The sequence below is a fragment of the Triticum aestivum genome, chromosome 1A (genome assembly GCF_018294505.1).
Source record: "Triticum aestivum cultivar Chinese Spring chromosome 1A, IWGSC CS RefSeq v2.1, whole genome shotgun sequence".
NCBI classification, from domain to species: Eukaryota; Viridiplantae; Streptophyta; class Magnoliopsida; order Poales; family Poaceae; genus Triticum; species Triticum aestivum.
In genome coordinates, this window is record NC_057794.1 from 557,366,713 (window position 1) to 557,391,269 (window position 24,557).

Consider the following 24,557-nt stretch of genomic DNA (forward strand, 5'->3'; position numbering starts at 1 on the left):
TCGGTTTTTAGCCTGCATTTGCCCAACCTGGTTTAACTGGGACAAGTATGCAAAATGCTCTAAAACAGATATGTAAACCAAAGGCATCCTAGGAAGCCAGGTGTTTCATCCAGTTACCAGCAAAGATGATCTGATGACGCCTTCACAAGTGTTGTTTGGCATGTCTGGGGCCTGCACTCATCTCGATCTCTGATAAGTCTGACTGGGGAGCTGCACGTCGACCGGTCTATGTTCTTTGTGGTGAGCTCTGTGTCAACCCACATAAAACTACCAGAGCAATGCATACACCCAAAAACTTCACATAGTACTAGAAAATGTACTGAATATGAATGGACAGCCACAAATTACATCTCGTACGCATAACCTGCTCAAGGGTTTGCGTATGACTAACGTGTCATGTAGTACAAAATAGACACAGAGAGGGTTTTAGAGCTCAGAAGCACGACGAGTACACATATTGTTTGCATGCAATGCAAGCTGAGGTAATGAGGCAGTGCCATATCCTTATTTTGATCTTGTAATGACAAGTTAATAGCTATGTCACTAACTACAGTACATTTGAAAGAGTAAAAAAATACACCGCTGCGCATAACATTTAGAAGGAAGCGGAGAGCGATCAAGTCATTCAGAAGCAACAGAAGGGTGTGGCCTGCAGCTCCATTTCGTTGACCAAAGGTGCCTGAAGATTCGTGCGACGACCCCACATGGCCACATGGAGCTTCACAACAGGGTAGTCACTCGTGCCTACAACCAAGTATAATGAAAAAAGGGATTTAGTAAAATGAGAAATGAAATCTTCACGAACTTGGTTACAAAAGAAAAAGAAAAATGACGGTTACCAGGCGTACTCATTCAGCACTGTTTCTTACAGCTGCCCTCGGACCCCTCGACAGCCGCTTCAAAGGGGGCTGAGTGGTTCCAGACTCGGCTTGCGGGAGATCGTCTTCAAAACCATCGGATCGCACATCGTTAGTCCGGGTAAGAAAATCCATCTAGAGACTCTGTTACACAGCATTCATACCTTCCAAGCTCATGGAACCTGAAGAAGATCTCTTCCCGTTTCCCTTGCTGTCGGCTGGTGGGATTAACATGACATTCTGAGCACACAAGAGGGTCAAATATTTTCTCTTAGTAACTTTGACTACAAAAAGAAAAGGACTACACGTTAAGCTTTGGATTTTGTTTACCTTCACGTCTTCTTCTTGGCTGGATCTCTCAACCTCCCTCAGGGCTACCTTATTGTGGCCGCATCTCTTCTCAGCAACTGTGATCACACCAACTTCCATTTGTTGCTCTGGAATATCACAGTGCCCATTGAAAGGCGGCATGTAGCAAAACCTGAAATTTCACAACATTAACACTTCAGAGATGTAAAAAGGATATTGATAAAATCATCGCATTTTCATCAATAATGTGCATCTACATGATAAAAGTGAGCTCGATTGCATACACACCATTCTGATGGTAGATACTCTATATTGAAGCACGGATTCAGCATTCTCCATTTGCGGCATTTGTAGCACTGAACCCAGTCATCAACAGCCCTGAGCTGTCAGGCTTTTTTCTCTGTTTAAAGAAAGTTACTAGAGTAAATAAGCTTGAAATGAGTAAACATAATATTTCCAGATATACGTGGGAGGTAAATGCATGTATTATCTGGAGGAAATAGGTATATGTATGTCCCACCAATATGTGCATGTCTATCACGTTTCAAATACTATGATTTGGGACTCACTCGGTAGAGAGAATAGCGAGTGCCCACTCTGTTGCCATCCCTAACATTTTCTTTTTCACACTTGTCAAATAAATTCATGATAACAAGCGGTGATTTTCTAAATAATAGTACAGTTAAAAGTTATCTGGTATCAATCTATGTCGTAGGTGCTTAGAGAGATTACTTCAAGTACTTCATGACCAGATATGTACAAGATGTTTTCAACATAAACTGACTCATACTCCCTTACCAAATTAAGAGGGTCAAAATTTGCATCCCAGTATTCATCGGTTTTTCTACCAAGCCACTCCTCCAGTTCTGCATATATCTCGCAATCTTGAAACCCCTGTTTACTGTTAAGAACCCAAGTATGACCATCTTTATCATCCTGCAACACATGGATAAGTTCAATACAGGGTCACAAGAGTAAAACTAGGAAAACTGAAGAACATGGATAAAAGGCCAAGATATTCTGAACCATACAATGAGATTTGTAATATCTGCAACTCCTATTATTCCACGGCCCGTGTCAGCATTATGCTTTTGAGCTCCAACTCTTTTGTAAGACTGGGAAAGAATACAAAATCAAAGTTAAAAAGCACAAAATGCATGGCAAAAAATCTAGGACGCAAACAGCTTGCTGGAACAAAGCAATCATGAATTGTTTGTGAAGTACAATTAAAGCTCAATCTAGTTCCTGCAAATAGTTATTAGTTTTTACATTTCACATAGTTTTCCATGCTCAGCACAGATGGGGATAAAATTCTTACCCCATCTCTACTCACAAGCTATGAGAGAAATATATTTGCATCCTCAGTATGACTGGTTATTTCTAATGGCAAATGTGTCAGGGAAGAACAATGTGTGGAACATAGAAAAATGAAAATTGTCACGAACTCATGATGTGTAGTTTAATACAATAACATCTAGCCCACCTCTATTAGACGACCATGCCAATACAAGAAAATTCCACGGTTCATTCTGCCCCATTCCACATCACTTGTTCCTAGAGTCAGCTGAATGGTCCTTCCCATTATTTCCCCGGACAAAACCGAAGTATTGCGAAGAGTCTTTTCCAAATGACAGACTATGAGCTAGGAAATAGAAAGAAACATAAGCAACATGAATATAATATGTCACGACATAAAAGAATATGGCATATGAGTATTTACCGGAGACCCTTGGACAGTAATTTTCATCTGAGGATTCAGAAACATAACTTCTACATAAGCTTTAAGTGAATAATCCAACGGTACCTATTAGAACATGAAAAATAATGAATCGGTATTAGATATCAAAGAATCAAAATGTCAAAATAATATATTGCCACTAACACAACTATTCGAATGACGCAACTAACTCGTAGCTTCTGCAATGAAACTGAGAGGTTATCTCTTCTCTCAAAATGGAAAGTACAAAAATATTAATATGGATGAAAAATTACATACATTGCCATTTGTTTGTCCTGGACGTGATCTGACTCTTCTTGAACGGATTAATATGTCCCCATTGCCATGACTGTCAGGGCTTTCATCAGTTTTTTGTGAGTTCCACTCTAAGGTGTAATTTGTACCCCATCTATCCAAATTCCATATGTAAACCTGTGTGCCAGTACCCTCTTCACCAAATAAGCCCACCTTTTCTCCAATGAAATACTCATTAAATGGGGAAAATTTCTTGATAGCATTCAGGTTATATTCTGCAGTAGCTTCAGACTGCACACCCAAATCAACTTCCATGTATTGATCTTTCTTGCAATATGTCACCACAGGGATCTCAAGATTCTGTAGAAAATCATACTACTATAGCTTTAACATGCCTATAGAAAAAGAATGAAGGGATAAGTAGAACTTTGCTTACATCTTTATTTTCATTAAAAGATTGGGATAGAAAGGATACTGATCTGGACGTTGAAGTTTGGGTAAGCACAAATGCATCTCTCCCAAGTTCCATAGCACCAGTCTACAACAAAACAACACAATTGATTATTGTTTGCGAAGTTACACACTAAAAATTCCTAGTCATACTTGTTTACTGTACAAAAAGGAGTGAAGTCAAATCGACCTAGAGCATGGCATTCACATTACACCTGAAAACTTAGCAAATGATACTGTAGAACTAACATGTTTGCAGGTATACTGAACAACACACTGTTCCCTGCTTTTAGTAGCCACACCGTTGCATTCTTGTATGTGTTGTCTTCATTACCAATATAATTACACATCTAAGTAGTTCACTATAGTCTAATAAGGCAACAGTCAGGCAAGTTTTAGTTACACAGTTCAAATAAATTAGACAAATCTTATCAATACCATATGATGGATGTACATATCAAAATACTTAAAACGGTCACAAGAAGTATCAGTAATCGAGGACAGTATAGGAATGAGAATATTTGACGACATTTAATGACAGAAGTTTACCTTAAATCCAATTCCAAACCTCCCAATCTGATCCTGGCAGTGTTCATTTGGTCCTTTGTGACCAAATGAGACCATTCTCATCATTTGGGCATAAGTCATTCCATGGCCATTATCAACAACACATAAGACAGGAACTTTTTGCCCTGCTTGCTTTGAAAACATAGATTGGATGGAAATATCCAACCTTCCGTGAATAAAAGTAAAAGTAAAAGAAACAAATCAGTTAGTGGAAAAAAACAATAAAAAGCTCCAAATAATCTAAAAAAACATGTCTAAGGTACTCATCAGTGAGGAATTATTGAGAATATGTATTGCTACAGGTGGTGGAAACCGGAAACTACGAACAGGAAGAAAGCAAGAAGCTCCGAAAAACCCTATACTGCCAAAAGCAGGATACAATATACATATTCCCTAGGGAGAGAAGCAAACTATCCTGTTAATAAACCGAAGAAAAATAAGATGGTTAAAAAATAATATTTAACATTTCACGCACTGGGGTTTTTAGTCTACATTTCATTTTACTAGTTTTATAAATAATAAATAATAACGATTTTTTTAAAATATCTCTCTTAGAGCTAGTATCTTTATGTTATATAACTTGAATTATTACATATTCTCTTAACTGACTAATATTACATAATGCAGCACAACACAACACACGCCGCCCAACTAGTCCTACAAAAGATTTAAAGAATAAACAACCAAGCACCTTTCCGAAAATACACTTTGAAGACAAGGACATACCTGGATGCACCAGCGTCCCTGGAGTTATCAATGAGTTCTGCTATTGCTCCAAAGATCCAGCCAGCATGTGTCTGACTAAGAGTTCGTAGATAATTAGGGTTTGTGCTGACAAAATTTCTTTTAACAATAGATGGTCCCTTCGTCACTGCTGGGTTCAAAATTCCATGCTGATTATGGTGTTTTTGTGAAGAAATTATCCCCATAGGATGTGATGTGTTGTCACAAATCTCCCCACTCTCGTTGGATATCCCTGTTGACACAGCAAATAAGCGAAGAACAGTCAATAATAAAAACTAAATAAACCAGCAAAATCTAATAGCAATCATGGCTTATATTTCATTATGGATAGAACTTCCTCCGCAACATGAACAGTAATAATCCACATGAAGTAAAAAGGGAAATAGCAAATGCGACTCTTGGGAGACGACGTGATGTAACCAACACAAATAAAATGCTAGTTTAGAGATGTTGTGCTGGTAGGCAATGAGCTGCCCAGGATTAAACAGGGGAATAATACAGCAGCCTGGCTAAAATATGTTCATGACTAGTTAATAATAAATATCTCTAGCTAGAAAAACTCTCACCAGATATCCCTGCCATATTTTTGCAGACTCCAGGCTCTTTTATTCCAGTCTCATACAAGATCACCACATGAGAGGAAGAATGAGGTTTAGGAGCAAGAATGTGGAAGGTTCCAGAGCTGAATTTAACAATGCCGGCCTACAAAGAAAAACACATGGTAAGAAGGAGCAGTCACATTATAGACATCAAAATGCATCTATGAGAATTTAGCGTAATACTCCCTCCGTCCCATAATATAAGACGTTATTACAGCCACAGAGGGAGTAGTTAGCAACATACTGCTGCTTCTCTTATCTCAGAGGATGTTAGCTTGATGGTTGCCCAATCCTCACACCGTTACTTTTAGAAGGGTGATTTAAATATTATTAAAGAGGTGGTATATGTTGTATGTCTAGCAATTACTAGTAAATAAAATACCCACACAGTGGAGATAATATTTACCTTGGCACTTTCGCGAAGGTAGCCTATAAACCTTTCCCATTCCTTTGCCTGGTTACCATCTTCCGGATCAGGAAGTAGTGAAAATTTCAGGAAATCACTCTGGCGGTATTCCCTAGTTGGCATGAACGTGCTACTAATCGACCAAACAGAGGGACTGCAAAAAGGTAAAACATAAATTACTCTGGGGTTCTGGCTTTATAGAACATCGGTACAAAAAAAAGGGTACAAGTATGAATATCAATGGCAGAACAACAAATACATAATGCTTCCATAAATTTATTTCTTTATAATAAAAATACTATCCCCAATCCACAATATTTTGTTGAGCATTTCATAACGTTTGCATGTTCAGGAAGACATGAGAGTAGTTGTTCCATGTGTATATCCCTATTTTGCTGTCATAAGTAGTTAAGTATTTGTAGTATGCTCTTTAATACGGGTATATGTGCTCTAATGTCATCAACTATTTCCTCAGATCGGTGCACGGCCAGCTTGAATAAGTACCGTCAAACAGAGTAGCTACATTCAAGTGGATTGTGCTAGGATTGAACACGAGTATAACAATATTTCATTTTATAGCAATAGTCCAAAGCACGCTCATGAATAGTACATACTAAATTCTGCAGTTCACTAATATACTACAGAAAACATTAATAATTCTGTGTACACTTATTTTGATCTGGGCTAGTATATAAAGTAGTACTCACTAGCTAGAATAAGCAATTGGAAAAAGTTAATAGTAACATACACTTTGATGGTGTTGGGAACATCACAGACTTTGGTCCGGCATATGGTCTTAGAATCCATTGTTAGCAACACAAAGCTCAAGCCAAAACCTACCATAAAAAATAAATCAGTTAAAAATAGCATAAACATATTGTAGCACATACAACAGAGTCCAAAGAACAGGCCAAAAGAAGGAAGAACCATTCAAAATACAGGTGCTAATTCAAGTTAAGAAAAAACTGGATACATATGTTTACATAATTTAATTGAAGCATATTTTGATTATAACAACTTCCTACTTCTGCCGACTTGCAGATTTTCACCCTCTTGATTTGCAAAGTTATCAAAACTGTCTTTGCATATCTGGATCAGTACAAAAATAATGCATGCGACATTTTCCATTTTTACCTGCTTTCTACTGACACCGTTAGAAAATTGCAAATTAGGAATGGAAGTTTGGCGCTTAGCTAATTGTATGTTTTAACATGATCAATTGAAAATTTAGAGTCTGTCTACACCTAAGCTATGAAAATTTAGACATATAAACCAACAACTACCAATATGAACTTGGGGTAGGTGTTTAGACCATGAAAATTAAGATGGGACTTTGCAATATACCAAGTTTCAAAAGTAACAGGTGGGCATGGCGCAACTTCTCCAAATTTTTAACTTGGATTTTAAAGATCTTGTCTACTAGTAGAAGACATTTCAGTTCAATTATAATAACAGCACTCGCACATTCATATCATACCTTGTTCGTACTGTGGTGGATCATTCAAAGTAACCACTTTATCCCCCTCTCTTGTGCTGTTTACCTCCTAGAAACAGTGAAACCCATCAAACGAGACCAATTTATTTTAGAAGTGCTTCAAAACTAAAATCATCTCATGCATAATACTGGACCGGTATAGTGCTCTTAAAATTGAACGAGAACAACAATGTGAAATGTAAAATCTAGGTTGGAAAGACATTGACAAAATATACACATAGTTGCAACCTCAGAAGTAATAATAGATCATTTAACAAACCAACATATGCAAGAAAACAATATTTCAACCTTAAATTGCACCACAAAATAAATTCTAATATAACAACAAATACTTTGCTGGCACTGAGCATTATTTATCTACCAAAAGTACCATAAGTATACTAGATCAAGCAAGCAGGGTAATTGGATGATTATCCTTATTATTTGTATCACCAAAGAACAAAGATGATGCAAGCAAAGAAACAATCATGACCAAGACAAGCTTGGACATGCTAAGTTTCAGCCCAAAGTTCAGAAAAATCAGCAAGCAAATCATATACATTAAAATGGATGTGACCAGAGCCTTGTAACTAGGTTCCTGCATCAAACTGAAACAAACAGTACAATACTCCCAAATGACTTAAACTCGGCAATGTTGCAAGACCATTATATGCCGCCAAAAGGCATAACAAAAGGACATGATTACTATCACATAACCTTCTCACGTAACTAGAGATATTTCTCATATTACATTAAAACAATAGCTCAAAGAAAAATAAATACTACCTCTATTTCAAATTACAAAGCCAATAGAAAATATAAGGTGTGCTAGAAAACATTAAAGGGAAACCGCCTTGAAAAAGTTAAACAAAATCATCCCATGCCAACTAGGGTTCTCCTTTCCAGCGGGTCTATCAGTCACATATTTGTTATCATTTTTGAATCTGCACTTGAAATAAAACATCGGCTCTCTATTAAAAGTTAATTATGTTCCAAATTCAAACTTAGATTCTGGTTATTTGACTGAATTGATTCAGCATCGGCTAAAATCTAACAGGAACAAAAAGGCAGCAGCCAATTGCCCACCGAGGGAGGAGAGTCGTGTGTGCTTCCTGTGAGGCAAAAATTCCTCACTTGGAGGGCTCGGAAAAGTACTAAAATTACTATAGTATAAAATGCCATTTCTAATCCAGGATCAGTCACCTGTTGTTCCTCAAACAACAAAAGTAAATTAAATAGGACGTCGGGAATTTCCTACTTAACACAATGCGTATATGCTACTAATCGGCCGGGGCTGCTGGCCGACTAGCTGGAGACCGTCAGACCAGGGAAATACCTAACTCGCCAGCAGCGCCGCCGCGGTCGCGTGCTACGGCCACGCCACCGCCTGCCCGGCTCCTCGTCGTCGGGTGGCTGTGGCGCTCTTCCCATCACCCCTCCCACGATTGCCCGGCCGCTCTCTCGCTCGATGATACCGATGTGTTTTTTTTAGGTCGTGGACACTAGAGTTTTCCCCTGACGACAACAGGATTGCTTGCCAGCCTGTTGGACCGGCCCAAGTTTTTTTTTTCTTTCAATCTATTTCTTTCAACAGTATAGCCTGTATAGGAAAAAATTTTATTATTATTTTATAAATCATCCTTACAAGGTAAACCACTACACCTTCTTAGGACCTAACATTCTCACAAATATTTCAAGATTTAGATTTGAAATTTAATATGATACAAAGATTTGACGCAGAAAAAGATAAACATTTTACGGCACCATCAGATTTTTTTAACGTTAAACATTAGATTTATAATAAAAAGAAATATTATATGATATTTTTTGGTTTAAAATATTTAAAAATATTGTTGATCAAACCAAAATCTTGAATTATAATTTTTTTGGCGTTTTATGATAAATGCGAATTAAAGAGCTATTGCAACATTTTCACAAAGTGAAAGCAAAGAAATTTGTACAGAAAAAAAATGAAATGCAAAAGAAAAACAAACAAAAAGCACATGAGATGAAAATAACCCCCCCCCCCCCCCCCCCCCCCAAAAAAAGAGAGAGCATCCATCACGATTCAAACAAAGCGGAATCAGCCAAAAGTAAGGATACACGCAGGCTGGCTAGCTCATCGAACGTGGCATGAAGAACCAAAACCCCTGGCCTGAAAAACTGAACCCTCAACTGCCGAGGATCCACCCGAGAGATCCAATGCTGAACTAAGCTAGCTAGGAGGAAGAAGGCCGGGTACTAGGGAAAGGGGATAGCGTTCTAATGAATCACTGGGATTACCATCGGCGGGCCGGCGGGCGGCGGATGCTGGCCGGCGAAGATCGAGAGTGCAGGGGATTGGCGTCCGTGCTCGCTCGATGGTTTGCGAGAGTGTGGTCGACCTTCCCTTGGAGTACCCAGTCACCAGCGGCCGATATATGGGAAGCGCGAGACCGTGTGACCTGCTGGAGTGAGTGGGAAAGCGCGCCGAATAACCACACGAGTCTCCTCGTTCTTCGATCGCCACTGCATGCAGTGCGCGCGCCTCGTGGCGCTTCGGTCACTCTGCATGCAGTCTTTGCTTCGCGTTCACATGCCATGCAGATTGCACGACTAGCCTGCCCAATAGAAGCACTGCGCGTTACTACTGGCTAGTACGTAGCAGTCAAAATGGCTTATTCTCTTCTCTTTAACACAAAGTGAAAAAGAAATGGTTATACTCATCACTAAGAAAAATGAACAAAATGCTAGTAGTTGTCAGGATGATGTCAGAGATTTTTTTAACACAGTACTAACCCTATGAGCACCTCCGAGAGATTGAACCGGCACATCATTGACGAAGTCGCAACAGACGTCTTTGTAGTCGACGAGAACATCTCTGCCCACTCAATGCGCATCGTTAGAAGGTCTAAAACAAATCCAGGAAAATACGAGCAGCGATGTCCAAGTCTAGGACTTGGAACCCTGATGAGCTAGGATATCATAGGTTGGTTCGCAGCACACAGAGATCTTGCTTTACAATTTGAAACCCGGTCGATGAAATACATACTCTTGGTTTAATCTAAAACCCACCACGACACGCATGGGACGCTCAGAATGAATCATTTTTTAAATGACAGGATTACTGCATTCGTTGAGAAGAAAAGAATTGTTCAGTTAACTAGGGAAAACCGAGCGAAAACATATTGCCTAATTAATTACGGAAAACCGGATTAAAACCATCACAACGCTAAACGGCACACTCAAGACACATACACACCACTCCAAAGAGGGTCTTGCTGATACAACACGCATGCTTCATCGTCATCACTCCTCCGTCAGAAGGCATCATTGCTATCTCTAAACCCTGAACAAATGACCCTGACTTTGCCATTGGCGATCATCGACTCAACCCACCTTGTAGACGCCATGTAGAGTTGCATGAAGATCCGCGCCTAAACTCAGCCACATGCGACCAAACAGTGCAGCCCTGTTGACGAGGCCACGCTCCCTGCTGGCCAAGCTACGGAGGAAGAGACTGGCATGCAGGACCCACCTGCCAGGCGTGCCCGCACCAAATCACAGCAATACCGTGAAGGGGACTAGGTTATGTGCTATATAAGTGAGTCTATCTCGTGTGGGATTTCACGAATTGGTAGTCAGGTTGTAGTTCCTCTTCCTTAGAGCATCTCCGGCCGTTGAGCCCCCCAGGAGGCATTTTTTTGCCGCTTGGGGGGCTGCTGGCGAAAATTTTGGCATGGGGGTGAAATTTCTTCCACTCGTTGCGCCCCCATGCAGCAGGGGCCGAGGCCGGCGAGCACGGCGAAAGCTGCAGGGACGATGCGCTCGGCCACTCCTTCTACTACGCCTCCGCCGCCACCTACTCCTCCTTCTTCCGCCACGGCATCTCTGGCGCCGCGCTCTCCGCCAGCTCCTCCGTGCCCGTGCCGCTCTACCTATCCTCCTCCGTGACGGCCCGTCCGCCACACCGGCCAGCAGGAGCGCGAGCAGGCAGAGGTGGCGCTGGGCTTCCTCGGCAACGCTGAAGGCGCTCGCGGGACGGCGCTCCTGCTGCTTGGGGAGGTCACCGGCGATGCCCGGATGACGCGGCGGCGCAGGACGGCGGAGACGTGGATGGCGGCCAGGGTGCTCGCGGGGACGACACTCCTGCTCCTGCTTGGGGACGCCGGCCAACGGTGAGCGCACGGCGAGGGAAGCACATGGGCGGGATACGCCGACGTGAGGCAACTGCGGGCCACGGCCGGCGAGCGAGTTGCAGGGGCGCAGCATGTGCGGGCCGCATCGGGCGTGGGGGCGGGCGCGACAGCCGGAGACGAGACCATGGTGCGGGGAGGTGGCGAACGCCAGCGAAGGCAGTAGTGCAGGGCTGGGGGCAACGGAGGCGTTGAGAGGACGCGGGCAGGTGGAGGCGCGACGAGGCGTGCCAGAGCGCGGCCAGGGGAGGAGCAGAGAGAAGGGGGGTTCGCCCACCCCTGATGGTGGCTGGGCTGGGAAGGAGGAGGGGTCGGAGGACAGGGGCGCGGTGGCTTGGGCGGCGGGGTCAGGGCCTCGTCGGCACACGCGAGAGAGAGAGGCATGGGAGAGGAGAGAGGGTGAGGGCACGTGGGTAGGGCCCAGATGAAAAGAGAGGGGAGAGGGAGGTGGGAGGCTGAGGGTGGGCCAACCGCAAAAAAATGAAACCGCCGGCACGCCCAGCTTCGCACCACGGGGCTAGGTTTGGGGTGGGAACGCCGGCGTCAGTTTTCTCCAAATCTGGCGAAAAGTGGGCCTTTGGGAGCGTGAGTGGGAGGTTTTTTTACTACCGGCCCCCAAAAAGTGGCTTGGGGCATCTTGGGGGACGGCTGGAGATGCTCTTACCTATAACTTCATATTGACATTGACCCAGGAGCGAATTCAAATTAAATCTCACTCAAATACCCCAATCACATCCCGATGCTAACAATTGGTGCACACAGCCATCCATACTCACCGGAGCTCGGCTGGATCCTCCCACCCCTAGGTACGCGATTGGCGGCGGCGGCACGTCACAGAGTAGAGTTGATGGAGAATCTCTCGTCGGAAGCCAAGGCTATCTACGAGACGCTCTCTACGGCGTCGAAGGAGGCACATGAGAAGCACAAGAAGGAGCTCGACGAGCTCATTATTTCGGCGGTGAGTGATGCGGTGGATGCGGCGGCGGGTCGTTATGTTTTGGCGGTGGTCGACAAGGCGTTGGGGACTCATCTACGACATGGATGCTTACACAGATGGAGCGGAGGTGGATGTGCGCAAGACCATCAGCAAGGTCTGCATCGCGCTTAGTATCGCATCCCGTTCCGCAGACTTGGATCTACTCACCAGGATCCAGAGGGGAGCCGCAGAGACTTGCCCAAATGGGCACCGCTCATCGTCAACTTTACGGCGACGGGATAGGGGTCTCAACCCTACATTCCGCCGTCGACTCAAGGTATCCATGAGACCATCCTTAGCATGAGCGGTGCTCGTCGTCTTCCACGAGTACTCATGGGAAATCACCCTTGTTGGATTTCCTGAGTTTGATGACGAGAATCCTAAACTGAGGTAGTCTAGGTGTGACGATTATTTTTCTACTTTAGATAATATTACAGACTTACAGCTTGCATTTGCAGTTGCTGCTATGCAGTCTGAGAGCATCTCCAACAGCTGCCGAACGCGCGGCGTGTTAAAAACCAGTTTGCAGCGCGTCGAATGTCTGGTTTGGCACGGCGGGTAGCGTTGGCTCTAGCAGCCGCGGTAAAATGCAGCGCGCGCGAGCAGCCGGCGCATGCCATATGTTGCATTTTGGACACAAAATTAAATTTCAAACATCAAAACAAAGACATGTCATAAATTTAAATCACACAAACAAGTTGATGACATAAAAGTTCATGCCCGCAAGTTCAAATTCATGCCCACAACATCATCCAACCAAGTTCAAAATCTAAACCAAGTTCATGACACAAAAGTTCACACCAACGACAGGCACATCAACAATCAAGCCTCGTCCTCGTCTTCATCCTCATCTTCCTCCGATTCATCTGAGTCCTCAGAAGACAATTCTTCCTCCTCCTCTTCATTGCCGCGCGCCGCATCATCATGTGAAGCTCGAAAGGTGTTGGAAAGATCTTCAACGACATCTTCATGCAAAGGTGTCTGAGGCACACCGGAAGACATTATAGCCATGGCGCCCGGAGGTGCACCCATGCCTCCCATGAGAGACGCAAAACTCATGCCTCCCATGCCGGCCATGCCACCCGGAGGTGCTCCGAAGCCACCCATGGTCTCGATGGTAGCTCCAAAGCCACCCATGGCACCCATGGTAGCACCGAAGCCACTGAAGCCTCCCATGCCGCCAAGGCCACTGCCACCCATGCCACCAAGGCCACCACCACCCATGGCGTGAATCATGGCTCTTTTTTGGATCAAGACTTCTTCACGGGCAAGGTTTATGTACTCCTTTTGCACCTCACTGAGGATAGATGTGCCCAAGAAGAACAAGTGCTTCTCCCAATCCAACAATCTAGATCGCTCCTCCATGCCCACCTTCCTCTCCAACAATGCCACCTTCCTCTCCTCGGCCGCAGCATCTTGGTTCCTTGCCATCTTTCTCACCTCGTTGGCTTCTTTTCTTGCCTTCACAATAGCTTCCATAGCATTTTTGAGCTCATCATCTCCTTTCCTCTTCTTATTTTCTTTTGCGTCTTTCTTGGTCCAATCCGGTCGTTTTGGCTTCGAGTATGAAACCGAGTTTGGTGTGGGGCTTCTCTTGCCGTCATCACTTGATGCCTCCTCATCATCATCCAATTCAATTGTTCGCTTGCGTTTGTTGCTCAAATCCAAATCATCCATATCATCACGCTTCTTTCATTTCTCATCATCCTTCAATCACTAGTGCAGAACCGGGCAATGGCACCGGTTCGTAAGGCCCTTTAGTGCCGGTTCAGTAACCGGCACTAAAGTGTGGGCACTAAAGGCCCCCCTTTAGTACCGGTTCAGCATGAACCAGTGCTAAAGGGCAACCATGTGGCATGAGCCAGCTCCGGGGGCAGGGAGCCCTTTAGTACCGGTTGGTGACACCAACCGGTATTAAAAGGTTCGGGGGTTTTGGGTTTATGATTTCTTTTTCATTTAATTTTGTGTTTTCCATTTAATTCTTTTTCGTTTGCTGGTATTTTACGATACTACATATTGTACACGTTATGCATATATATAAATAGAATTTCTAGTAGAACCGATCATATATGTATATACATATATCATCGAATGTCTCACAACCACCATCAATTAATTCACACATATATACACACATGTATATATATACAATTAGCTAGCTATATACAATTTCTCCTAATTGGTGCCTTCGGAGCCAGTGGCATTAGCCTAATTGGTGCCTTCGAAGCACGATAACAATTGGAAGTGGTTCATGAGGGCGGTAGCGGGTAATAGTATTCTCCTTTGGGATCTATGACCTGGTCGAGCAAAAATCCCGCTATTTCCTCTTGAATTGCTTTTATGCAGTCCTCTGGTAGGAGCTTCTCCCGCACCTCTTTGAACTGTTAAGAAGGAGATCAATATGCATGTGTATTAGTTGTGTGACTAGATATCGATAATGGTGTAAAAGTTATGAATAGTGTTCTGACAAACGTACCCACTCCTGTCTTTGAGATCTGCTCCTTTCGAACGCCATCATGCGAATGTTCTCGCAAACGTAGTATGCACACAAATTATTTCCCGGCGCCTGCTTCAGGGCCTTTACGAGAATGGAATTTGATCAGATAATAATTAATCAAGCATGATAATTAAAGAGATGGCAGCTAGCTAGTACTACTTAATTACTTACCTGGGGTCGATACCATTTCAGATTTTGTTTCCATTGGCCTGGAGTGACGTTGATGAACTTTGACCAAGCCCTGCCCGCCGAGAAAGAAAATTAATAAATGTGTTATTAAATAGTTGTTATTAGGAAATGATGAACTAATTAAATAGGCCGAGATATAGTTTACAATGATTGAAATTACCTTGAAATTACCTGTTGACTATCCCCTTCACGATGGTGTAGTCAGTTGGTTTCTTAAGTAGTGAGTCTAGTACTTCAACTGTTCCTTCACCAACTTTAATGATTAACAAGATCTAGTGAAATCTGCATGCACACACGTTTGCTTGTCTTAATTAAGCGGGCATATGTAAGCAAAAACATGTAGCTAGCTAGTAGGCAAAAACAGAATTTGTAGTACAAGACAGTGTGACTCACTCGAAGTTGTAAGGAAGTAGTATATCTTCATTGTATTTGAGGCGCTTGAAGAACTCTAGCATGCTTTCGTCTACACTTTTTTCGTAATATGGATCTAATTTCCATGTGTATTCATTAATGGTATTTGGGTCAACGAACCCAATGCCATAGCGTCCACCTTTTTTCATTTCATAAATCTTCATCCTACATAATACCACAGAAAAGAATATAGTGAGGATAATTACAGGTAATGATTGATCAAAATGATCACTACAACTAGCTTGAGACTTAAATTACAGAAAGAAATCACTTACAAACAATAGCAACTGACGATAGATTTGTCGCCCGGGGCGGAACCCATGCTGCTTCTCAGCATGGATGGGACGGTGCTATCCAATGCTGGATCATCCGCTAGCTGCTGCAGCTGCTGAGACCCCCTTTGCTGGCTAAGTGAGTCGATCTGCTCCTGCTGCCGCTAGAATTTGACTGCCAAGTCCGCGTGCGCTGATTCTAGGCCTTGAAGGCGTTCATAGTCCAGCTTCCTCTGATCCCCCTCCATCTTCCTCCTCTTCTCCTCCGCAATCTTCTTTCTCGCATGGGTTTTGTAGTCGGCGTTCCAGTCCGAAAACCCCTCATACCATGGAATAGTGCCCATGCCTCGTGTTCTTCCCGGGTGCTCAGGATTTCCCAGGGCACGCGTAAGCTCGTCGTTCTCTCTGTTGGGCTGGAACACCCCTGATCGAGCCTCTTCTATTGCAACAAGTAGCTTATATTCGGCTCCGTCCAGACATGCCTTCTTTGAAACTTTGTCTGTCTTCTTGTCCAACTCCCCCATGCGCATAGAACCAAGTCCTGCACCTGGGGGGGCTAGCTCAATGTTTCTGGAGTGACACCTGCATCCTCCATCTCTTTCTCAGACTTATCCCACTTAGGCATTCCCACCGCATAGCCACCTAGCCCCTGCTTATGGAACTTATCCTTTTTTGCGGCATTGGCCTTGTTTATTCTCGACCGTTCCTTAGATAATTCTGAATCCTTGAATTTCATGAAATCGTCCCAATGAGAACTTTGCTTCTCTAGTGTTCCCTAGAATACTGGAGTCTTCCTTCCTCCCTTGACGTACTTGGCCCATTCACGATTCTTGTGGTTGTTGAATGCAACCGCCATCTTCCTAAGAGCAGCGTCCTTGACTTTCTCCACATCTGCATCTGTGAAATGATCTGGTAGGGTGAAATGTTCCATGAGCGTTTCCCAAAGCGACAAAAGTAACTCCTGGACGTGGCTTTGCTGGCTCTCTCCATTCTTGAAGGGAGATCGGGAGTTGGTCCTTCACAAGAACTCCGCACTGACGAATGAACTTGTCCGCAATCTTCTTACGCGCTAATGGTTCGCCATTAGGTTTGATGGCCTCGATATTGTACTTTACGCCCTCCTTCAACCTTTTGTTTGGGCCTCGTTTCCTGTTGCCTGAAGATTTGCTCGATTGGGATGGCTGAAAGAAGAAAGATTGATTCGTTAATATATCTTCAAGTCATTTAAAACATGTGATGATCACCAGATGCCTGCTTATATAAATATATATACCTCGCCGGTCTTTGTTGTTTCAAGATCAACATTTTCTTCATCATGTTCATAGTTCATGACTTCATCAATTCGGTCGTCGCGATCGAATATCATATCACCCTCCCCGGTGTTGTTTAGATATTCGGAGTCGTCATAATATTCTTCATTCTGATCATCATCTGGCCCGCGAGGATTGCGTATGATATTGAACAGGGCCTTTTCTCCCTCTCTGCCGGTATTGTTCGCCATAGGTTTTATTTAACTAATCCAAAAGAAATATATTCAAATTACAATGCATGGATGCAATCGTTAATAAGGAAAAACTGAATCAATCATAGTACATAATAAGCATCATCGAATATAAGCTCGAATACGTCGTCTCGAATAATAGATATAATCTCGAATACATCGTCTCGAATAATATATATAATCTCGAATAAATCATCTCGAATATTATATATCGAATACATCAATAGCTAGCTAGCTAGCTAATAAAGATCGAATACTAGAGAGTAATCTAGGCGGTGGACAACCAAAGTGAAGGAACCATCACTGGATCATAGCTCGGGTGATCTCCCCAAAGAACCTGCCAGGTATTGGAGAACCCGACGTCCATAGCAGCCATTTAGGGATGGACGTGCTCCTCCTCCTCCCTGACACGACAACCTACCACCTTCGGCGGGGCCGGCTCCCTCCGCACCGAAAGTGGCCCACGCGAACGCCACCAAAGGAGATAAGGGTCGACGACGGGACCTGGGGCCGGGTTCCTCACCAAGCGTCGCGCCCCTGAAGGTAGCACCTCCTAGTGCCAGCCCGGCGGAGCCCAGTCCCGGACATGGGTCCTCTGAAGCAGGACGTCGTCGCGAACGGGTCGACGACGAGGATGCGGGCCGGGCATCGCGATAACAAATACTATATGCCGCAAAAGTAAAGTAATATTTTTTAAATGATGGATTGTGATTTCATATATGCAAATTCTAAATTTTATAACTAAAACTAACATTTCTATAACTAAAACTAACATTTCTAATATCTCTATAACTAAAGAACATTTCTATATAACTAACATTTCTAATATAACTAACATTTCTAATATTTCTATATAACTAACATTTCTATATAACTAACATTTCTAATATTTCTGTAACTAAAAAACATTTCTATATAACTAATATTTCTAATAATTCTATAACTAAAAAATAGAAAGATTCTATAACTAATTCTATAACTAAAACTAACATTTCTCACCGGCGAGGCGCGACGACGGGCGGCAACGACGGGGACGGGGATGGGCCGGGCGGGGACGACGGGAGGACGGGGCGCGGCGCGGCGACGGGGACGGCGATGACGACAGACGGCGACGGGGACGGCGACGGGGGCGGCGACGAGGGGGCAGAGGAGAAAGAAGCAGAGGGAGAGATGAGAAACTGACAATTTTTTTTGAAGTGTTTTCTTATATAGAACAACCTTTAGTACCGGTTGGAGCCACCAGCCGGTACTAAAGGTCTGTTTTGGCCAGGACAAGCAGCGGGAACGGCACCCCTTTAGTACCAGGTGGTGGCCCCAACCGGTACTAAAGACCCCCCCTTTAGTACCGGTTTGAGCCACCACCCGGTACTAAAGGGGTGCGCTGGCGCAGGTGCGGTGCGAAATGTTTAGTCCCACCTTGCTAGCCGAGGGGCGTCCGCACTGGTTTATAAGCCCCAGTGCGGTAGCTCCCTCGAGCTCCTCTCCAAAGTAGGCCTACTGGGCCTAAATGTTCTGTGCTACCCTGTGGGCCTACTGGGCCTTTGCGGGCCTGTATCCTGGCCGAACAACAGGTTGGATTTCTAGTCGTATGCAGGCCGCTGTGGCGCAGTAGTGGGCTTTTTTCTTATTTTTTTGCTTTATTTATTTTTGTTTTATTTATTTTTGAGTTGTTTTTTTGCTGTATTTAGAGTTTCTTTGTGAATATTTTTGCTTTAGGTACAAAAAATTACAAACTTTCTGTTAGTACCGGTAGTTTACAAATTTGAATAGTTTAAATTTTGAATTATTTGAAATTTGTGTGAATCACTAGTTTGTGAATAACTTAACTTTGAAAATAGATTTGTCAGTGATTCTTTTTTCTTATGTTTAATATTAGTGTGTTTTATCATTATATTCAATTTGGTAATGCTTAGGTTATTTAAAAAAATGAAATGCCTTTGTAATGGATGAGTTTTCGTCCGAAACCCTGATACTTCGAAAGAGATTGTCCATTTTGTACACGAAGTGCAACCAGTTTTTGCGGTAACCCTCTCTACTTTTTTGCACATGCTATGTGGGTGAAATTATGATACCATGCCAACTTTCAACCTTTTCTGAGTTCATTTGAAATGCTTTTCAATTTCAGGGTCATTTAGCTGAAAAAATCAGTAAATGTATGAAAGAATTTGCTTGCACATAAAATTTCTTCGCGTTTCAAATGCCAAAACACATAACTAGCTACCCTAACTATTACAGGGATTCCCTCCTGGGTGTGAAACACAGAAGAAAGTGATGATAGTGAAGCTGATCACATCCCAGATCTTTGGGTGTGAAACTTTTTCTTCGCATGTGTCCCTTTGCGCCGTAGCCATGGAAAATCTTCATCATTTAACTGGATGCTCGGGTCAATATTCACTGTGAATGGAGCAATTTCATCAAACTTTTCATAATATCCTGACATGTCTGTCTTGTCATCCACTCCCATGATGTTTCTCTTCCCAGAAAGAACTATGTGCCGCTTTGGCTCATCGTACGATGCATTCACTTCCTTATCTTTTCTTTTTCTCGGCTTGGTAGACATGTCCTTCACATATAAAACATGTGCCACATCATTGGCTAGGACAAATGGTTCGTCTGCATACGCAAGATTGTTGAGATCCACTGTTGTCATTCCATACTGCGGGTCTTCCATTACCCTGCCTCGTGTCATATTGACCCATTTGCACTGAAACAAAGGGACCTTCAAACCATGTCGATAGTCAAGTTCCCATATGTCCTGTATTTAACCATAATATGGTTCCTTTCCCATCTTGGTTTCTGCATCAAAGCGGACACCACTGTTTTGGTTGGTGCTCTTCTTATCTTGGGCGATTGTGTAAAATGTATTACCATTTATCTCGTACCCTTTGAAAGTCCTTATATTCAAAGATGGTAACACGGACAGCAAGTACAGGTCATCTTCAATAGAGGCATCATGCATGTTACGTGTTTGCAACCAGCTGGTGAAACTCCTGGTTTGTTCACGTGTAATCCAGTGATCAGACCGCTCCGGGTGTTTGGAGCATAGCAAATTCTTGTGTTCATCCATATACGGAGCCACCAAGGTGGAATTCTGCAGAACTATGTAGTGTGTTTCAGTGAGAGAATGTCCGTCCATACATATTATTTGTTCCCCTCCTAGCGTGCCTTTTTCATCCAGTCTGCCCTCATGCCGCGATTCAGGAACACCAATCGGCTTAAGGTCGGGAATAAAGTCAATACAAAACTCAATGACCTCCTCATTTTCATGGCCCTTGGAGATGCTTCCTTCTGGCCTAGCACGGTTATGAACATATTTCTTTAAGACTCCCATGAACCTCTCAAAGGGGAACGTATTGTGTAGAAATACAGGACCCAAAACGTTAATCTCTTCGCATAGGTGAACTAGGACGTGCGTCATGATGTTGAAGAAGGATGGTGGGAACACCAACTCGAAACTGACAAGACATTGCACCAAATCATTCTCTAACCTTGGTATGATTTCTGGATCGATTACCTTCTGAGAGATTGCATTGAGGAATGCACATAGCTTCACAATGGCTAATCAAACGTTTTCCGGTAGAAGCCCCCTCAATGCAACCGGAAGCAGTTGCGTCATAATCATGTGGCGGTTATGAGACTTTAGGTTCTGGAACTTTTTCTCTGCCATGTTTATTATTCCCTTTATATTCGACGAGAAGCCAGACGGTACCTTAATACTGAGCAGGCATTCAAAGAAGATTTTCTTCTCTTCTTTGGTAAGAGCGTAGCTTGCATGACCCTGATGTATGCCGTCTTTTCCGTGCATACGTTGCTGGTCCTCCCGTGCCTTAGGTGTACTAATCGAATGTTTTCCAGTAGAAGCCCCCTCAATGCAACCGGAAGCAGTTGCGTCATAATCACGTGGCAGTCATGAGACTTTAGGTTCTGGAACTTTTTCTCTGCCATGTTTATTATTCCCTTTATATTCGACGAGAAGCCATACGGTACCTTAATACTGAGCAGGCATTCAAAGAAGATTTCATTCTCTTCTTTGGTAAGAGCGTAGCTTGCATGACCCTGATGTATGCCGTCTTTTCCGTGCATACGTTGCTGGTCCTCCCGTGCCTTAGGTGTATCTTTTGTCTTCCCATACACGCCCAAGAAGCCAAGCAGGGTCACACAAAGATTCTTTGTCACGTGCATCACGTTGATTGCGGAGCGGACCTCTAGGTCTTTCCAATAGGGCAGGTCCCAAAATATAGATTTCTTCTTCCACATGGGTGCGCGTCCGTCAGCATCATTCGGAACAGGTTGTCCACCAGGACCCTTTCCAAAGACCACCTTCAAATCCTTGACCATATCATGTACATCAGCACCAGTACGGTGGCGAGGCTTCGTCCGGTGATCCGCCTCACCTTTGAAATGCTTGCCTTTCTTTCTTACGGGATGCCTGCTCGGAAGAAATCAACGATGTCCCAGGTACACATTCTTCTTATAATTAGCCAAATATATACTGTCGGTATCGTCCAAACAGTGCGTGCATGCACGGTATCCCTTGTTTGTCTGTCCTGAAAGGTTACTGAGAGCAGGCCAATCATTGATGGTCACGAACAGCAACGCCTTTAGGTCAAATTCTTCCCCCATGTGCTCATCCCACGCACGTACACTTGTTCCATTCCACAGTTGTAAGAGTTCTTCAACTAATGGCCTTAGGTACACATCAATGTCGTTGCCGGGTTGCTTAGGGCCTGGGATGAGCACTGGCATCATAATGAACTTCCGCTTCATGCACAACCAAGGAGGAAGGTTATACAAACATAGAGTCACAGGCCAGGTGATATGGTTGCTGCTCTGCTTCCCAAAAGGATTAATTCCATCTGCGCTTAGACCAAACCATACGCTCCTTGTGTCATCTGCAAACTCCTTCCCGTACTTTCTTTCAATTTTTCTCCACTGCGACCCGTCAGCGGGTACTCTCAACTTTCCGTCTTTCTTACGGTCTTCTCTATGCCATCGCATCGCCTTGGCATGCTCTTTGTTTTGGAACAAACGTTTCAACCGTGGTATTATAGGAGCATACCACATCACCTTGGCAGGAATCTTCTTCCTGGGGCGCTCGCCCTCGACATCACCAGGGTCATCGCGCTGATCTTATAGTGCAATGCACCGCATACCGGGCAAGCGTTCAAATCCTCGTACTCACCGCGGTAGAGGATGCAATCATTAGGGCATGCATGTATCTTCTGCACCTCTAACCCTAGAGGGCAGACAGCCTTCTTTGCTTTGTACGTACTCTCGGGAAATTCGTTGTCCTTTAGAAGCATATTCTTTATCATTACTAGCAACTTTCCAAATCCCTTGTCAGATACACCATTCTCTGCCTTCCATTGTAGCAATTCTAGTGTGGTGCCCAGCTTTTTCTTGTCACCTATGCAACTCGGGTACTACAATTTTTTGTGATCCTCTAACATGCGCTGCAACTTCTTCTTCTCCAAATCACTTGCGCAGTTTCTCTTTGCATCGGCAATGGCCCGACCTAGATCATCAACGGGCTCATCCGATGCCTCTTCTTCAGCTTCTTCCCGCATTGCCGGCTCAGCTTCTTCCCGCATTACCGGCTCAGCTTCTTCCCTCATTGTTGTATCATTGTATTTAGGGAACCCATGGCCAGCATAGCCGTCGTCGTCCTCTTCTTCTTCATTGTCTTCCATCATAACCCCTCTTTCTCCATGCTTGGTCCAAACATTATAGTGGGGCATGAAACTGGACTCAAACAGGTGGACGTGAATGGTTCTTGACATAGAGTAATTGTGACCATTCTTACAGCCAGTACATGGACAAGGCATAAAACCATCTGCCCGCTTGTTTGCCTCAGCCGCAAGCAGAAAAGTATGCACGCCATTAATGAACTCGGGAGAGCATCGGTCATCGTACATCCATTGCCGGCTCATCTTCAATACACAGCACCGAAAACACCAAATTAATACAATACATAAAGTTCATACATAAAGATCATACAACACTTAAATGCAACAAACAAATAACTCTCTAGCTAAAGAATTTAAATGCAACAACAAATGCGATCAAGATCGCAACTAAGGTAACAATTGATCCAACAACATAATGATACCAAGCCTCACTATGAATAGCATATTTTCTAATCTTTCTAATCTTCAAGCGCATTTTCTCCATCTTAATCTTGTGATCATCGACGACATCGGCAACATGCAACTCCAATTCCATCTTCCCCCCTCAATTCTTTTCAATTTTTCCTTCAAATCCTCGTTTTCTCTTTCAACTAAATTTAACCTCTCGACAATAGGGTCGGTTGGAATTTCCGGTTCAACTACCTCCTACATACAAATATCTATGTCAACTTGATGGGCATAATTTGTCATAAACACGAAATGCAATGAATAGTTTTAAAAAAGAATATACCACATCCGAATCATAACCCGGACGAGGGCCGACGGGGACGGATATCAAAACCATGGCACTATGTATAACAAACAACATATGGGTAAGATAATTATACGAGTAACTATATATCCAAATCACACAAACAACAATTTTTTATATAAAACTTCATGAACAAGAGGCATAAAAATGCATGTCATTGGTTTGAGACCAATGCGAATTGTTGGAACCAACACCCATAATGGACATGTATGCCTCATCGTTGACACTACAAAGTATATAGAACAATGCAAATAAGCTATCTATATGTATGCATTCAAAAAATAACAACAACAACAAATTTGGCGAAATTTTATACCTTTGGGGCATTTCCTCGAAAACATTGTGCGTGTCGGCCGCCGGCTCAACAAGTGAGCTCGCCGGCGCTTCGGTAGCCGCTGCGCCCGTCGCACGCCCTGCAAGCTTCTTCCTCGACGACTTCGAGGAGCCGGAGCCGTCCACCGCCTTGTTCTTCTTCGCGGATGCCTTGCCCTTCTTCGACCGCGCCACATTTGGGAGCTTCGAGAGGGGGCCACGTGGCTTCACGGCGGGCGCCGGCGCGACGCCACCCACCGCTGAGGTCATCCATGGCGGCATGAAGAGGCCAAGCGCGATGCTGGTGCTCGGAGGAGTTCCAACGGAGGCGAAGCCAAAGCTCCCCGCACTACGGTTTGCAGCGGCAGCGACAGAGGGGTCGCGGTTGTAGGAAGGGGTGAAGGGGGG

General features: G+C 43.7%; 1 protein-coding gene across 2 annotated transcripts; it reads right to left on the bottom strand.

The window, feature by feature from the left end:
• Positions 1-625: 625 nt before the first annotated feature.
• On the bottom strand, positions 626-6,711 carry LOC123181028 (uncharacterized). 2 transcript variants are annotated; one of them, XM_044593237.1, is made up of 13 exons: positions 6,653-6,711; positions 5,905-6,058; positions 5,466-5,601; positions 4,882-5,131; positions 4,138-4,321; positions 3,575-3,676; positions 3,163-3,498; positions 2,887-2,970; positions 2,198-2,281; positions 1,957-2,102; positions 1,188-1,338; positions 1,022-1,097; positions 626-744 (listed from the first exon to the last, which is right to left on the bottom strand). In XM_044593237.1, the coding sequence occupies exons 1-13, from the start codon at positions 6,709-6,711 to the stop codon at positions 626-628; spliced, it is 1,881 nt and encodes a 626-aa protein (XP_044449172.1). The 2 variants fall into 2 exon arrangements, 1 of the variants encoding a protein (XP_044449172.1); XR_006491453.1 differs by lacking the exons at positions 626-744; positions 1,022-1,097; positions 1,957-2,102; ... (7 more) ...; positions 5,905-6,058; positions 6,653-6,711 and adding an exon at positions 1,455-1,549 and having other exon boundaries at positions 1,198-1,338.
• Positions 6,712-24,557: the final 17,846 nt, after the last annotated feature.

What these genes read in the sequence shown, in the direction of transcription:
- LOC123181028 (XM_044593237.1), bottom strand. Translation starts at nt 6,711, where the DNA reads ATGGATTCTAAGACCATATGCCGGACCAAAGTCTGTGATGTTCCCAAC. An exon ending in ACCTTCGCGAAAGTGCCAAG is followed by an intron (nt 5,602 to 5,904) that starts GTAAATATTATC and finishes TTTTCTTTGTAG; the next exon opens with GCCGGCATTGTTAAATTCAG. An exon ending in AGGGACGCTGGTGCATCCAG is followed by an intron (nt 4,322 to 4,881) that starts GTATGTCCTTGT and finishes TATTCACGGAAG; the next exon opens with GTTGGATATTTCCATCCAAT.